This window comes from Parus major, chromosome 14 (genome assembly GCF_001522545.3).
Source record: "Parus major isolate Abel chromosome 14, Parus_major1.1, whole genome shotgun sequence".
In the NCBI taxonomy this organism is placed as follows: domain Eukaryota; kingdom Metazoa; phylum Chordata; class Aves; order Passeriformes; family Paridae; genus Parus; species Parus major.
This window is the reverse complement of record NC_031783.1, coordinates 5,687,461-5,704,919: the sequence shown is the minus strand read 5'-3', so window position 1 is coordinate 5,704,919 and position 17,459 is coordinate 5,687,461. Positions and strand designations below refer to the sequence as shown.

At 38.8% G+C, this 17,459-nt stretch overlaps 1 protein-coding gene across 2 annotated transcripts in view; it reads left to right on the top strand.

The window, feature by feature from the left end:
• Positions 1-14,782, top strand: part of GRIN2A (glutamate ionotropic receptor NMDA type subunit 2A) — a 163,024-nt gene extending 148,242 nt beyond the window's left edge. The window contains exons 13-15 of one of the 2 annotated variants that reach the window (XM_015643183.3): positions 788-1,026; positions 2,594-4,254; positions 7,794-14,782. In XM_015643183.3, coding sequence (XP_015498669.1) covers positions 788-1,026; positions 2,594-4,254; positions 7,794-7,809 — 1,916 coding nt within the window. In that variant the 3' untranslated portion in view covers positions 7,810-14,782. Of the gene's footprint in view, positions 1-787; positions 1,027-2,593 lie in introns of both variants that reach the window. The other variant, XM_015643182.3, reaches the window with a different exon arrangement.
• Positions 14,783-17,459: the final 2,677 nt, after the last annotated feature.

Sequence of the window (17,459 nt, the reverse complement as noted above, 5' to 3'; positions counted from 1 at the left end):
GGGAGCAGATTTGCTTCGTTAGCTTTAAGTAAATGAAGTGTTTTAATGGCAGTAAGGATGTGGCACAGCCAGAACCAGACATGCTCCATTTCAGGCACGTGGTGAGGCTGTTTGTGCTTCTGTTGCTGCCCAGGAAACTGGAGTGGCAGCAACAAAAGGGAAGAGATACTGAGCAGAGACCAGATGTGTCAGGAGAGCTTCAGCCACAACAGTGCCGCTTATTTGGAAAGAAGTTTATCATGGATCAGATGGGAAAGAACAAATTTCTCTTGGCACTTCTAAAAGATTTGCAAGGATTTGTGAAATTTGCCTTGTGCTGTTAAAGGGAAAGGCCAAAGGGAGGGGTCAGAGTGGATCAGGGAGGTACAAGTGAAGGGCAGTGGAGAGGGAGGGGGCATGAAAGGGTCTGCTTGAGTGTCAGGGTGCTTCTCTGCTGAGTTCTCTCTCTGATCGAAACTAAAGCCTGTCCCAGCTCTTTACTAGCTCATTCTACTCTCTATAGCAAGTGCTAATACTTATAGCAACCAGAAGAAAGTTCTATCTAAACCACAGATCCTCCTTTCTAGAGCATCCAGCTTCCCACGTAATTTATGAAATCTGAGGACATCTGAAACTAGGGTGCTGTGAGTTGATATCCGCTATATTTGCAACTCCTGGCTACATAAGTCTGCAGTGCTCCGCGAATGAAGCATTAAATGGTGTTGTATTTTTAAACTTGCAAAGACTTTTGAATACTGTGAGCAGTGATTTTTGCATTTTAACTGGTTTGACTCCTTGCTCTTCCTAGGGGAAATGGAAGAGTTAGAAACCCTGTGGCTGACTGGTATTTGTCACAACGAGAAGAATGAAGTCATGAGCAGCCAGCTGGACATCGACAACATGGCAGGAGTGTTTTATATGCTTGCAGCAGCCATGGCACTCAGCTTAATAACCTTTGTCTGGGAGCACTTATTTTACTGGAAACTTAGATTCTGCTTCACTGGAGTCTGCTCAGATAGACCAGGATTGCTGTTCTCAATCAGCAGGGTCAGTACTGCTTTCATTTTTCCCCTTTAGACAATGGAAAGAATAAACACTGCCTCCCCAAAACATTATCCTTCCTTTTATTCCCACCTGGAAATTTGAAATGTGTGTTAGAGCAGCAGTGTGGTGCTCTGGAGTAATCAGTGAGCTTAGGATGCATTTGCACTCCTTGGGAAGTCTTAATCCATTGGACTGTTTAGGGTATGCATAGGGTATATGCCAGGATAATCAGTAACCAAATGCTGAAAACAAATACAGTAAGGGGAAATTTCAATGGAGAAATGGTAGATGTAGGAAATGTATTAATTTCCACATTAAAAATAAAATAAAAAAATACTAATTTGATAAGAGACTAGCTCTGAGCTCTGGGCATTTCTTAATCAAGAGAATTTTAAGTTATAAAAGTACAGTGGAATATTTTTGTAAGTTTTTCTTGATAGCAAACTTGAATAAACTGAGAAAAGGTCAAACACAGGTATCATTTGTGTCTGGTTAGACACTCAAGCAATTTCAATGATAACTTTACCAGTGCCATAGGGGATTTACATATGCAAGAAACAGACACTTGTAAAAAAAATGGAAATGTGGTCTTATTCTTATGTTTTTAACAAATTGTTTGGGTTTTTTCTTTACATAATTTTAAAACAGCTAGAACTTTCATTAAGTAATTGATTTTTCTGGATTTTCTATATAGCTGAGGAGAACTGAAAATTATACTAAAATGGCTAATTGCTTTTAAGTGTACTGCAATTACCCTGTTGAGTAGATTGGACCATTTTTGAACTGCATTAATAATAGTTTGCTCTACCCTGTTGGGGATTGTCTAGAAACTATATGCACCCTAACCTCCACAATTTATATTTGAACTCTATATTTCTGGCCTTTTTTATATTAAATTCTCCTAAAAAATGCAGGGGAAAAGAAGTACTTACGTCAAAGGTAAATGTCTGAGAATTGCTAGATTGGAAATGTCAGTTGGGCTCACAGGAGTGACCGAAGAGATTGAAGTGAGAAAATGGGCTTCAGCCTTTTGCTCAAATTAACTCAGATTCAGCTTTAGAAAGAGCTGGGTTTTTTTCATATATATTGAGATAGGGATCAGAAAAGCTAAAATATGATGACTAGAAGCCTTTTTATTTCAGTAGAAGTGAAGGATACCTTAATCTCCAGTAAAATAGTCCCACTACAGGCTTGTTTAGAGGGGAAACTTAATCACTAATTTAAAATAAGAGAGTATCTAGTACTGAAGGTTAGTTTCATTTTGTGACAAGATTAGGGAACCCTGTGGGTCACCTTCTAATCTTGTGTTTCTGGAATAAGCTGGGGAGGCCAAAACAGACCACTGGTTTGTGAAATACTGGTAAATTTTCTCCTTTGTGGTACTAACAGATATAGCAGAAAGTAACCCTCCATTTCAATGCAAGGAAATGATAAAAAGTTAGAGATGTACTTTTAATCTTCCCAGTAATTAGATATGTTTAATTTTTCTTTATTGCTAATTAAAACTAAAGTGGAAGATTTAAAAAGTTATATCTAGTGATTTAATTTGGTTTCTTTACTCGTATTGCAGGGTATTTACAGTTGCATTCATGGAGTACACATTGAAGAGAAAAAGAAGTCTCCTGACTTTTCTTTGACCAATTCACAAACCAACATGTTAAAACTGCTGCGAACAGCCAAAAACATGACCAATATCAATCCTTCAAGAATTGACTCACCCAAAAGAACAACTGACTTTATTCAGAGGGGTTCTTTGATTATGGACATGGTCATGGATAAGGGAAATTTGATATTTTCTGATAACAGATCCTTTCAGACAAAGGACAACTTTTTTGGTGACAACATAAGCGAACTGCAGACACTTCCTGGCAATCGTCATAAGGACAATCTGAACAACTATGTTTTCCAAGGGCAGCATCCTCTTACACTGAATGAGTCCAATCCAAATACAGTAGAGGTTGCAGTAACAACAGAAGCAAAAGTGAACTCCAGACCTAGGCAGCTTTGGAGGAAATCCGTTGAATCTTTACGCCAAGATTCTGTACGTCAGGGCCAAGGTTCCCAGAGAGAAAATGGGTCAGAGGAAAACAGGCAGCTTTCACTGAAAAGCCAAAGATACCTTCCTGAAGAGATTGTCCATTCAGATGTATCAGAGACATCAAGCAGAGCTACTTGCCACATGGAAGCTGAAAACAACAACAAGCACCACAAAACCAAGGACAATTTTAAAAAAAGGACAGTAGCATCAAAATTCCCAAAAGACTGTAGTGAAGTGGAACTGACATATCTGAAAACCAAACAGGGCTCTCCACGGGATAAAATCTACACAATTGATGGTGACAAGGAGCCAGGATTCCGCTTGGACACACCTCAGTACATTGAAAACATTGTCCTCCCAGAACCTGTAGAGCTTCCCGATGTTTACCAAGATCACAACGACAACTACAGGAAAGCCGAACACTCTAACAGGACTCCGTCACATAATGAAGACAGTCTTCCAAATAATGACCAGTATAAACTTTATGGAAAGCACTACACTCTGAAAGAAAAAAATACTTCCCTAGGTGACATGAACGATAGGTACAGACAGAATTCCACCCACTGCAGGAGCTGTCTCTCCAACATGCCCACTTACGCGGGGCACTACTCGACCAGATCTCCCTATAAATGCGATGCGTGCCTGCGGATGGGGAACCTCTATGATATTGAGGAAGATCAGATGCTGCAGGATACAACGAACTTATCACTTCCTGAAGAAATATATGAGCGTACTTGGTCACAAAGTAGCGCTCTGCAATATCATAAAAAGAATAAACTGAGGATTAGCAGGCAACACTCTTTTGATAATATCGCTGATAAGTCCAGGGAAATTGATATTGGAAGACCTTCTCGTAGTATAAGCTTGAAAGAAAGAGAGAAATTTCTTCAAAGTAGTCCATATGCAAGCATGTTTAGTGTTCCCTCAAGCAAACTGTTGAGCAACAAGGCCTCACTTGTAACTCATGCTCTGGAGGACAGTAAGCGGAGCAAGTCCCTGTATGCTGTTCACTCGGATGATAACCCCTTCCTGCACTCCTATCGTGATGACCAGCATTTATCTCTTAGGCGAAGTCCAGCTGATCTTTATAAACATTCATTGCCAACAAGAGGAAGAAATGATAATTATTTCAGGTCATCCATACAGTCTACAGCATCATACTCTTCCAGGGATGGTCGGATCCATAATGACATGTACATTTCAGAGCATGTTTTGCCTTACGTTGCAAATAGGAATAGCTTGTACTCAACTCCAAGGGTTTTAAATTCCTGTAGCAATACACGTGTGTATAAGAAAAGGCCTAGCATTGAATCAGATGTTTAAATTTTCCATGAACACTTTATCTATAGGGAAAGAATAGTTGCCACCATCTTAGAGGGAGAATTTTTCCTTTAACAGTATCCTGCTCTGGTAAATGATACGTAAACCTCTCCCTTTCCCAATGTACTTCTGTACATGAATAGGTAAACTGGTATGCTCTGAACTATCCTTTTAAAATATGTCTTGTTGAAAAGGATAAAAAATAGCCATTTATATATGCTTTATATATAAATGGCAAGTTGTACTGAAATAGCCCCAATATATGTTGGCAACTATGCTGCTTTGTACCTAATTATTTTACTATTTCGGTTATTCTAATTTATGTTGCTAAGTATCACTCAATGTACTTTTGTCTCCTTAGAAATGTTTAATGATTTTCTAGTATTGGATAAGCAATATGGTATGCATGTAGTATGACACAGAGAAGAAATAAGGATGCATTTGCACAGATTCAAAAGTAAGACTCTAAAAGAGAACAGAAATCTAAGACTTCCAGAAATATATTTTAACTTAATAATAATTTTCAAAGCCAAATAATAATTAAAGAAAACCCCAAACCCCAGGACCTTAATAAATAAAATACAGTGTGTTAGCACAAAATTAGTATGTTCCTTCTAGACTGACAGACAGTAGATGGGAAGGCAGTAACCCCAAACATGTGAACTGCTGTGTACCAAAAGGGAGCCCCATGGATATTGGTTAATGTTCATGTACAAATGCTTTTCTTATATTGCACATGCACTTACCATTACCAAGTAAGTTCATTGAAAAGTTTTCAGTAATCTTGTCAGAAATGTCACAGCTGCCTAATCCAGAGTATATATTTTTAGATATCACTATATGGCACTTACTATGGAGCTGTGGACTTTATTAGTAACCTTGAGGCCTAACGTGTATGTAAGTTTGCATTTGCCCCTTACTGATGATTACTCAGGGCTGTATAGTATTTCTTTTATTCTTTCACTTCCCAAACCAAATCCCAACCCACTGTAGTTCTTTGTTCATAGTGTATTAGTGACAACTAATTAATTGTATATTAATAGTATTAAAGCTGTTAATACAGTATCAAACACCGACAGCCATAAGTTCAGTGTGATCAGTGAGGAGCGTGGTACCATTTATTTGCATACACAGAGAAGGATTAACACCTTTGGAAGGACTTCTTCCTTCCACAATATTGTGCATATTTGTTGAACATCAGACCATTTTTCTAACCTCTCCAATCAAGTCTGTTATATAAAGTGAATATATGCACACATAACTAAAACAGTATCTTTATTATCACTTTCTGATACACAAATATTCAAATAACAGGGATGCATTGTTATATGACTTTTCCTTCTGTAGATGTCAATCAGATTATTTCACAAATAACATGTCTGCTACACACCCCTCCTTACCCTCACTGAAAGAAAAAAAACCCACTAGATTTTAACCATAAGAGAGCGTGAGAGGGAAGAGAGGAAGCCTTTCAGGAGAAGAGTGTAGAGCTGTAAATTTAATTTCCACTAAAGAAGTAAATATAATTGCTAATATGTTTAACTACTGAAAATGTTCCAAAGGTGATGCTCTCCCATTTTCCTGCTACTTTGAGAATTGCTTCAGGATTTTTTGTGTAGAGGAAATTTAGATTATTGAAGCATTATTCCCTCCATTTCACTGAAGAACAGTGAGCAGGGAAACCATTACCACTGTGAATTGGAAAATGTGAATATAATCCTAACTTTTCTCTAAACTGAAACTCTTTTCAGCAGAATTGTGCCTGTCAGCTGTAATTGAAGCATCTGCATGCCAGAGGTGCAGTATGCAATGTGTTTAATTTAGAACAGCATACTGCAGAGCAGAGTTGCAAACAGAAAATAATACAAATGATGTGTAGGGATAGTCAAAATAAAGCTTCCTGAATTTTGTTTACAGCTTTTTTTTTTTATTATTATTAAACAGATTTAAACTGACTTTGACTATCGAAGTCCAGAATGAGTTCTTGTTATTTTCAAATGTATGTGTACCTTCACCATGATGGTGAGGGATGATATTTTGTAAGGAATGAAATGTAATGAGATTTGGGCTTCCAAGTCTCTTTCCAGCTTCCAGAAATCTCAGTATACTTTTATTATAAATATGATCAGAAAGCATATCTATGGGTATCTCTAAACTGTTCAGGTAAAAATATGTTTTGGGTATTCTTTATTCAACATTTGGTCATAATTATTGGCCCTGATTCACATGGGATGCTTTCTGGTTCCTCACTGGAGGGAGTTTTTATAACCAGAAGTTCCTTACCTGCCCTTAGAGAGACTCAGATTTCTTAGGAGGGGCTGTGTGAGCTAAGCAGGGTTAGGATGTCTGTGGGATTAACACTACTTGTCATGAACCCAAACCTTTTCCCAAAGACACAAGTATGCTTTGCTCTTAAGTCTACAGGAAGGCAAATGCACTGAAGGCATAATGTTGTTATAACTATAATAAAAATATTTCAGGAAAATTTTAATATCCAATCCAAATCATAGTATATTAACTAAAATCCAAAGTGTTTTGAACTATCTGGTGTGTTTCAGCAGATATGATTTTTGCTGATGTCATGCCAAATCCTGCCATGGAAATTGCTGAGCATTTTACCAAGTAAATCATAAAACTCAGTGGTGGCTCTTGTCTTTCACATCATCATAAAGCTCTCAAGTATTTGTTGATCGCTCCAAGTCTTTTGTATCATCATCTCTATCTAACCAGACACACATTATTCAATATTTATACAAGTACTGTATGTGAAGTTGTGGGAGAGAAAAATTCCCATTTACATTTTCTCTCTTGAGATTCAGTTGTAAACATCCTCAACCCAGGTGGATTTATCTTTCTGTGAAATGTACAAGCAAATTAGCTACAAGAAAATATATTGCAGTGTTTGCTTTTTCTGATTTGAGCAGATTTCTGGTGACTGAAGAGATTTATTATAATTATCTGCAATATGCAATACAACCACCTGCCCTAAACCAAAATAGAGAGACTGAGGGAAGATTTGATAATGTTGCACAGCAGTTGTTCACATGGAAATATAAGATGCTGCCTTAAAGAGGGGAAAAAACCCCACCAGATACTGAAAGCAGAGGGAGAAAGAGTCTGCATGCTTTTGTTGTTTTGATCTTGGCATAAATCCGAGTCTATAAAGGGGGAAGGAGAGCTGAGGCAGGGCTGTGGGCAGTTGCCTGTGTGGTTGCAGATGTGCTCGTGTAAAGAAGAAGCAGCTGAGAAGTTGAAGAAAAATCTTCAACAGAGCCACAAGCCACAGCTTGTGAGGCTCAGCCGTAGAGCGCGTGGAATTCTGAATTTTGCCTGAGCTTTGTTGATATATTTGCACTGACTTTCAATTAAACTGAGATCAAGACTTTCTGTATTTCCCTCTCTCTCACTCTAGCTGCTGCTATACTTGAAGAGGAGAAAAGAATCTTCCTGCATAAGTGGCCATCCTTTCTGTACCTTTCTGGATGGTGCTGGTGACTTGTTACATTTTCCTGATTACAGCTCTAGCAGTTTGTTGGTCATTCCTATCACCAAGATTTCCTGTGACTCCAGCTGGAACTGAATCAGGCTGTAAATGATATGGGTCCTTCTTGGTAGCATGTCCTGTAGTGTTACACTGCTCCTGGACGACACCTTTTATGGAGGCAGGATATTGAATTGCTGAGGAATGCAGTAGGTACATGGAGGTAAAAACAGCTACATAGACATACCTGCCTCTTGCTTTTTTTTATCTTTTAAAGATATTGTAGAATTTCTTCATGGTTTTGTCTTTCCCTTTTCACTGCAGCAAATTTTCCTTTTTTTCTCTCAAATAGATTTTGTGTTCTGCTTGTTTCTTAGAACAGTGTAGCCACCCACTAATTTAAAAGCATGGAGATAAGATATTTTAATATATAAGATAAAATTAAGGCAAATTAAGAGTTTGCATTTCTGGAAAATTTAATTTAATGTTTTTGCAGCTTTTTCTCAGAATTCATTACTCTGCTATCTAAGAAGCTTGGTTAGGAGAAAGAGTGCTGTGGACAGACAGAAATGAAATCACCGCCAGCTCACCGTGTTTTGGCAGCATCTCATAAATACATGTCTCTTTATGGTCTTTCAGGAACACTTAAGAGGTGAAATAAGGCTCAGAAGGGGAATCAGGTGTGGTTTGTTTTTCCTGATGAAAGCAAATATTTTTACACAGTTTTAAAGGAAGCAAAGGCTAGAGCTGTGTGATTAGCTTTGGGTTTCTGTGCTGGAAGGCTGAGCTCAGTTACCAGATGGGAGAGAGAGAAAGCAAGAGAAAGCGAATTCCCTCTGGATGGAAGTAGAGGACTGAAGGGGGATGTGTCCAGAAAGATATTACCTATCTCTGTTGACCTTTTAGAAAGTGTAGGCTTCTAACTCAGATATCTCAGGTGGGCTTAGAAAAGCATGGTCTGTTTATCCTTAGCCTCAAAAATCTGTCAGGTAAATCTGTGAGTACCAGGTTCAGCCTTGGAGGTGTTATAGGTCCCTGTGCTTATGCAAATAGGGTTTTTGTGGGGTTTGCAGTACCCCCTGCATAGCTGGGATAATCATTTGCTTTAAACCATGTCACTACCCAGCATGGGAGAAAAGTATCAGGATCTATTCCTCATGGAATAACTTGCAATTTGCATATTTCTGCAGTGTAACATATGCACCTTAGTGATGAGGATGATTTTGGTACTGTTCCATCCCATGCTGAGTTTGTCAATGTTAAACAGAAATTGTGTCACAAATCTAAGGGTCTGAGAATCTGCCTGGATTTAGGAAGAATTCAAGAGGTGAACTTTTTTGTCATTTTACATTGCATTTAAGATGTATAAAACCTAGTGAAAACAAAACTTTTGTAAAAAAATTCTCTCCTACTTAATATAAAAGAGTAACTATCCTGTGGCTTGGCTAGATTGTGTCAAGTGTTAATCATCACATGGTGTGCTTCTTTCAAGATGAGTGTCACACATTGCCTTGCTAAACTTTCCCAGTCCTGATCCTATCTTAGCTCAAAAATCCTGTTAAAGCAGTCCTTTTTGTAGGACAGTCTGGTTTGCAACATAAAAAAGTGTTTTCCAGGGATAGACTTAAATTATTTTTGTACCAATGATTTTTCTTTTTAATTGTTAATCTAAACTTCCTTTCTATTGAGAGCTGAGCCTTCCAAACTTAGTAGTGCTGAAGGAACTTCTGAAAGAACATAAAGGCCTTTCAAAATGTGACTTACAATACAAGCCATTTCCTCGCCCAAACTCACCTGTACTGTCTTATTTAAATGTATTAGCAACGTGTCAGCATTTGAGGGAGCTCAGTTTAATCACAGCTGTGTATTTCTTTGTGATGTGGATATAAGCACAGCCAGCAGCACGGTGTGAAGGGCTCGATGTGCTCGGTGTGATGGAGTCACCTGTGAAGCTGTGGTTAAATGGGAGTAGCCTCATGACCGTCCTGTCTCTTGCATGTTTCTGATCATGCAGAGTCTCTGTCTGATGTGCCCATGCTGTACCTGGTGTAAAACTCCTGTGGAGTTCCTCAGCTGTCCGTGTGGAGCTGCTGCCATGCTCTCCCCGTTCCCGTGTCACAGCGCTGGCTGGCAGAGGGGAGGTGGCTGCTTGTGCTCTCCGGTGTCTTTGCCCGACTCACGGGGAGCTGCAAATCTGCCCTGCTTCTCCCTGCTCTGCTGGGGAGGGTTCCTGCACTCTCTGTAAATAAGCTCTTCATTTATTTCCCTCACTCAAGCTTTAACTTCTTTTTCCCCCCTGCTTCTCTCGATGTGTGTACAGAGTATTCGCTCTAAAATAACGTGCTCTTCCAAAGTCCTGCAGCTTTGGAAGCCAGGAAAACAGGTGTGCATCACCCTGCCATGCAGTGACAGTGCACTCGGTTCTCCTCCTGGGATCATGAGCTTTTTTGTTCCATACTGCAGAATGTATCTGCCATGGTTGAAGCTGTTTTTTGTTTGGTTTTTTTTTAATTTCTGCCATTCTAACAGCTGTAAGAATCCACTGCTGATTTTGTGATGATTTTGTCATATCTATAATTTAAGAACCAGAAATAATATAAGTAAAAATAAGTTACCTCACTATTTACCAGGTTTTTGTTGTTTTACGCTTAAATGACAATTCTTACTCCTTTTGCTTAATTCTTTACCTGTATTGAAAACAAGGCTAAATTAGTAGAGAATATAGCCATGCTGTAACATTGTCATGCAATACCTTTATTAATAGATAACCACACTAAATATAGTATTACATATTTAAAAGAGAGATGGTTTCGACTCTCCAACTCTTAAAAAGTAGTGGTGATAAGCACTTATACTCCTAGATGTTTTGTCCTTTCCCTTTTGTATTAGTATTTGTTTTCACTAATATATTTCAAAACTTATATTTCTGTGCACGTTAGAAAACTGTGAAAATAAATACCAATAAATATTGTGATACTTATTCAGTGCACTGTAAAGTTCCAAGTGAGATGATACTTTGCTTGGGAATTGATGAAAGTTTCCTCACTTCTCAGAAATGGTACTAAGCTTTAATGTGGGAAAATGGTAATATTTACAGTGACATGAAATTTTAATGGAGAATGTCTTGTTTTGCACTTCTGGTACTATTAGAAGAAATGATATGTTTTTCTCAGCACATGCATTATGAGATTACATTTTAAAATTTGTTTTGTGCATTGCCGTACATAAGAATAACCACTTTGAAGAGATTTGTGTTATTCCATTACTTACAGCATTCTTTTGTCTGATAATTTTTTTTCCTGAGCCCGTTTAACAATGGTGTTTAATGGCAAAAACCTTTTTTGGGAATGTATTTTGGCTTCTGTCTCACATTGCAAGCCCTGACCTTGGACTCGTAGAGATGCGGCCGGAGGCCCTGACGAGGCTGCTCTGCTTTTCCGCGCTCCTGGGGACGGGGACCTTCCTTGTTCCCAGCTGGGACGAGACCAGAGGAGTCCAGAGCACTTTTGGAGGATGTGCTGTGCAACAATAGAAGTGTAAATGATCTTCAAAAGTGAAAATAAAAAGGAATTGGAGGTTCACAGTTAGCCACACTGGCAGGGTGGGGATGGTCTGTAACAGGGGTCTGCAGTTTCTGGAGGAGATGATAATTTTTAACTAAAGTAATTTGAATTCTACTTAAGTTTCTGAAAGTAACTGAAAAGCGGGAGTTTTCTTTTTCTTTTAAAGCCAAAGTCTTTCCATTTTCGAACGAGGTTTCACAGGAAAATGGGCCAAAGAATACAATTAAATATGCAAATGGTTAATCCTATGGAAAAGGGTATCCTGTTATCTTGATATGCACAAGCATATTGATGGTAATAGGAACAATGTGTGTAATTTTCCTGTATATTGCTATGTAGGTTGCACTATTTTGAATGACATAAGCCTGATATTTTAATTACCAAATACCATAAGATGCTGTTTATTAATAGTTTAAACTTATTAACCTAAATATATATACAGTATACACAGGCGTGCGTGCATACACCTTCCAACCCTGTCATGCGTGAGTAATCTCCCAACGCTGTGGGACACATTTCAGCAGTGCTTTATTTTAAGTGGTTTTCTCCTTTCCAAACCTCCCACATCTAGAAATCCTCTAGCAGCATTTATTGTAGTGTTTGGTATTGGTTACAGAAGGGGCCAGAGGACTCCTCTGTGCTAGGACATGTGGAAATGTGCAGAGAGTTCCTGCCCAAAAGAGCTGGAATCGATGCTGGCTGTAATAACCAAGCTGCAGGAAAAGGATGGCTTTTCATGCTGGTTTAAAAATCTTGGCCAGAGAGGCTCTACCGGCCTGGAGACTGACCTTAAACTCGGTGTCAGCTCATGTGATCCACATCTGCTCCTTAAACACACGGCTTAAGGCAGCTGGGGAAGGATCCTCCAGAACAAGATTCCCATGGAAGAGCAGCAGTGTGTGCACCACTTGTGTTCTCCCGTGCAGACTGGGCAGGGTCAGGATGGCATTTGCATGCCAGGCAGGATTTAGTAGTGGTGGGTAAATCACTTCTCTCCATGCACAGGCTTTTGTGCTTGCTAGTACTGGTAATGTGGAGATTTCCACCAAGGAATGTGTGTGATGTTTGGCTTCTTTTCTAAATTTACAATTCTCTAACTAAAACTTAAAAAAAATACCTTGGAATCATTTCTTGGAAATATTCTTGAACTGTTTTTGAAGGAGAAAATTGTATAATTATAATTTTTTCCACCTTAACCAAGAAACAATACCTTCTTTAGGGTCAAATTTTGTCTACTGCTCATTACAAGTGTGTTTTGGAGCAGAACTTGGTTTCAAGAAAATTTTTGCTTAGCTTATTCTTACCTGGTCTAGGTTTGGATTCCAAATGTGGAAAAAACACCTTTTGACTTAAATAGGGGTGTGTGAGGGAGTGATGGGAGAGCAGATCCTTAGTGCAGTTCAGGCTCAGATTTTAAAGATCCCATGATTTAAAACCTCATGTTGCAAACATTTGGAAATTACATCATATAAAATTGCATGCAGCTAGGAAAGAAACCAGTGCAATTGCAGTGAGAGCTGTTCATGCTTGCTATCAGGTGTAATATTTTGGAATAGTCCTGCTGATCTCAGAATGTCCATGGTGCACCCATGAAGAACAGGCTGATCCCTCTGTTTTCACACCTCACACCCACATGCACAGTGGATCTCGTGCTTTCCCTGCTGAAACCAGGAGGCACAAACAGAATTCATTAATGTGGTAGGCAAACTCCTACCTGATTCTTAACTCATCGCTACATTTTTATGCAAAATTTCCATCCATCCATGTCAGGGTCTCGCAAACACTTCACCTGTGAGTTAATAATGATTTTAGTTCCTCAGATTTACATTCACACTAAATCTGAAGGGCATTTTGTGCTTCCTTTTATCCTGTTTAAGGATATTTTTGGGCTTAGATGAAACAGTAATATTTCTGTGCTGCTAAACAAAACCCACCAGAAATATGTTAAAGTCTCGAATTATACTTTGAAAAACATTTTTTACCTGTTTACTTGAATAATTTCAATTTAATGTGTTGTCTTGGTCAGTTTTTGTACATATACATGTGTATATATATATAAGTTATATATAAATATGTATATGTATAAAGTTTTTGGGAAGAATGAGGGGCAAGACAGAATGTAGTGTTGTGACAAAGGTTCTACAACCATTTATTAACAGTTCCAAGTATTGTTGTTTTGAGTTTGATTAGAAGTTATTTGCAGTGGAACAATGAAAAATGAAATGTAACCGAGAAAAAGAGAATTCAGAATATTAACTTAGGATTTTTTTCACAAAGAATATGAGTTACTAGTACAGTTGGAAAAATATTATTGCTTTGATGGGGGAAAAGAACTCCATGTGTAATAGTTTATATCAATTACATGGAGCACTAACCTACATTGCACTAGGATAAAGTCGCATGCCAAAAATCAAATTTTACCAGAAATCTTGGAACCATTCAGTTCCATACACAGTAAAGTAAAAAACTCATCACTTCTGTTATTTACTAGTGCAGTTTGCTGTAACACTCTCAAAAGTGTCATACTTCAAACCAAAGGGTAAGTCACAAACTTCCAATTACTAGCAAAGAATAGTAGAGATTTGAAGAGCTCTTAACACCTGAGGAAGTAAATCAGGATGTTAGAGTCAAAATAAAAGAATATTGGTGAGGTGGAATCAACCATAAAATAATTATTTTTTTAGAGAATCCAGAACTTTTTTATAAAATTCACAGTCTAATGGATTCTTCGAAAGAAAGGGTCTGGGGGAAAAGAGAAGATTTAAAATCTAGTTTTGACATTCCAGTTACTGCCTGTTTTATTAGCAAGGTTCAGCAAAGTGGAATGAATCTGAACACAAGCAGTTTGAGCTGCTGTGTGGCACAGACATGTGAACACCCAGCTCACCCTCTGTCCCTTCCTCTGAGATGTGGGGCTGGCTGGAGCTGCCCCAGAGCACCCAGTGCACCCAGAGGAGCTGGGATCACTCACCTCTCCTGTGTTCACATCCTGTCTCACTGCACTTCACCCTCACCATATTCTAACCCAGTGCATGACTGAGTGCTAATACTGTATAAATATTTTGAAACATATCTTAAAAAAAAAAAAGAAAAAAAATGTTTGCTTCAAACTTTTTATGATAGAGAAATATATAATTATTATGGTTGTCTTACAAATTGTATTGTGTTCTTTTTTTTTTTTTGTTAAATATGTAGAAAAACATTAAGGGAATGGGGGACTTGAATGTCTGTGTGTACTGAAATGTATATAACTATTTGGAAGAACACATGTGCCAAGTATAACATGATGTAAAAATTGTAAATATATGAAAAATTCATTTTTCTAATAAAGATAATTTCTGCCAATTAATATGAAAAGGAACAATGGTATCATTCTTGTCTGTCTTCCTTGTTAAATGGGACAAGGTGAAGCATCACCTATGAAGAAGGTTTACATTTGTTTTTTTCCTTAGCCACTGATGTGATTTGAAGGGTGTTAACAGCCACGTGTTTTGAGACATCCTTTGCTGTTAGAAATTATCTAAAGGTGAAGATGCCTGAAGCTAAAGCTGACAGTGTGAGCTTGGTGATCCCAATTTAATTTAATTCACAAAGACAATCGAGGCAATTATGCAAAATTCCTTTGTTGTGAGAATGATGCTTTGAGAGGCGCGGAGGGAGCAGGAGGAGCTCCGTGGAGAACTGCTCCTTCACCTGGGGCAATTCCCAAATTCTGAGAGGTGCTGGATGCACCAGGAGGCACGGTGGGCCTGCATGAGGAGCTGACCTCAGCTACAGAAAGGCAGGAGCTCTTTGGGCCCTTGTGGAGGCACCTGAGAAGGAGTGTCCTGCAGGAATGATGCCACCCCTGAGAAGAGCTGGAGCCAGGTGAGGATGGAACAGAGCAGCGGGTGAGAAAACAGCAGCGATGTCTTGCAGCTGCTATGACTTTTGATTTCCACAAACATGTCTAATGTTCTGGTTAATTAAAATGTATTTACATATACAAATAGAGGTTTTAGTGGAGCAGTTAAAATTAGTTGCAAGGTTTGACCATTTGCCTGGCCATGGGACTAAAGACATGAGGTTCACACTGTGCTCTGAATTGGTTCCACAGGACCCCATTTTCCATGATGTCTCATCAGCTAATTAAAATCTCTGAATCCACAAAATGGGCAGAAACAAACCTTCGGCAATTAGAATAATGTTCCTCTTTGAGGCAGTGGGCGGAAAGTCATCATAAAAATCCAAAGTATCCTTTTGATAAAGGGGCTTTGTGTTGAATGTAAAAATAATGATGGAGGTGAAAGGTGGCTCACAGATATCTCACAGCAAAACAGTCCCATCTATTTGTTCTCAAGATGAACACGACTGCACAGATAATATGAGAGATATAAAACTGGACTTCTGTCCTTAATGAGGTTTTTAATGAGGAAAAACCTGCTGGGCTTATGGTCTTCTGCTAGAAGGTTCTTTCAAAGGGACCCTGCCCCATTTGTGTCTAAACATTTCCATTTCATGAAACAACACGAGATTGTTATGAACCATTATCATACCAAGTTGCTGAATCATTATCTGAGCTTGAATATTTGTTTTTATGTGATAATAGTGTTTGTATCCAGGCTGGTGTTGGATCAGGGCTGCTCATCCCAGCTCTACCTGCCAGGAGAGCTGATTCTCTCTGTGCATCTCTGAGTCAGCTCAGCCTCGGCTTTGATTCCCTTTGGGATCTGGTTCAAAGACAGTCACATTCCCCCAGATCGTTCTTTGAGTCTTTGCTGATGTGTCTATGGCAACTACCAGTCTTCTAAGACTTAGCTTGCTAAAAGAAAGAAGAAGTTTAAGTGGTGACTGGGAAATGGAAGCTTTTTAAGTGTGACATATTGTGCATGGCACTGCCAGCAGCATTCCCAGCTAACTGAGCAATGCACCCGGTACCAACACAAGTTTTTCCCTGTAATTTGGACACAAAAACACCTGTTCTAAGGCCAACTGCTGAAGTCTGCTCATGTCTATATACAGAAACACAATTCTTCCTTCTTCTTGTGGTGGGTGAGTTTTCCCACTGATCATTCTAGCTGCTTGTTTCTCTGCTTCTTCCAGCAGTTTACAAACAGCATTAGCTTCCCCTCGTGGATTTGTTGCAGTACAAACCATGGCTTCCACAAATTGCAGTATTGATCTGTCCTATGATCCTCTGTCATGCTGTGCTTCTCCCACTTCATCCCATGTGCAGCACTCTGCTCCTGTTTTCCACTGAGGAAGTTTCACAGGCTGAACGAGGGTCTCTGCATTGATTTCCGTGTTTTCTCTCTAGATGCTCCCAAAAATGCCTTCAGGTGGGAGGGAGGGTGGGCTTGTGTGTGTGTGTGTAGTTTATTGACTATTTATTTGTTTGCCACTAGTTAGTTAACACAGGGTGGTCATTGCATAAATTGACTGCATTCTGTTCAAATCAACATGCCCAAATATTTTTAAAATAATGTGTTTATAATGAAAACTATAATTGTTCTTAAACTATGGCAGTAATGATTTTAATGCACTGAGTTTCTCAGCTTTGCAGTAGGCAATAGGGGACGGTAATACAGATTATAATAGTGATTAGCATTGTTTAGATAAGATTACTGCAAGGTCAAAGACATTCTCCAGGGGTCTCCATGTGGCTCCAGGTATGATTTAATAGCAATAATCCTTAAAAAGACTATTGTCACTGCAAAAGCACATGGTGTTTTTAGAGTAGACCTCAGCCTGCTACTTAGATGTGACCCACCTCATGAGATCATTGAACCCTTTCATAATCCAAGACTGTGTAGCATTTACACTGCCTGTAAAGAGATATGAAAGATACAAAAAGCAGAAAATCTGAACACAAAACTCCAGAGACACAAAATACAGTATTAACCAGGTTTGAAAGTCTCAAGCCCTCTCGTTATAGAATTGTGTAGTTCCACTAATTACTTTGGGGACTGAAGCTGTTTGGCATTTTAGAGGCTTGGATGTGAGCAGCTGTCTCCTTCCATCCTGCATGGGGAAAAGCCAATTGAGTAGGAGCTGT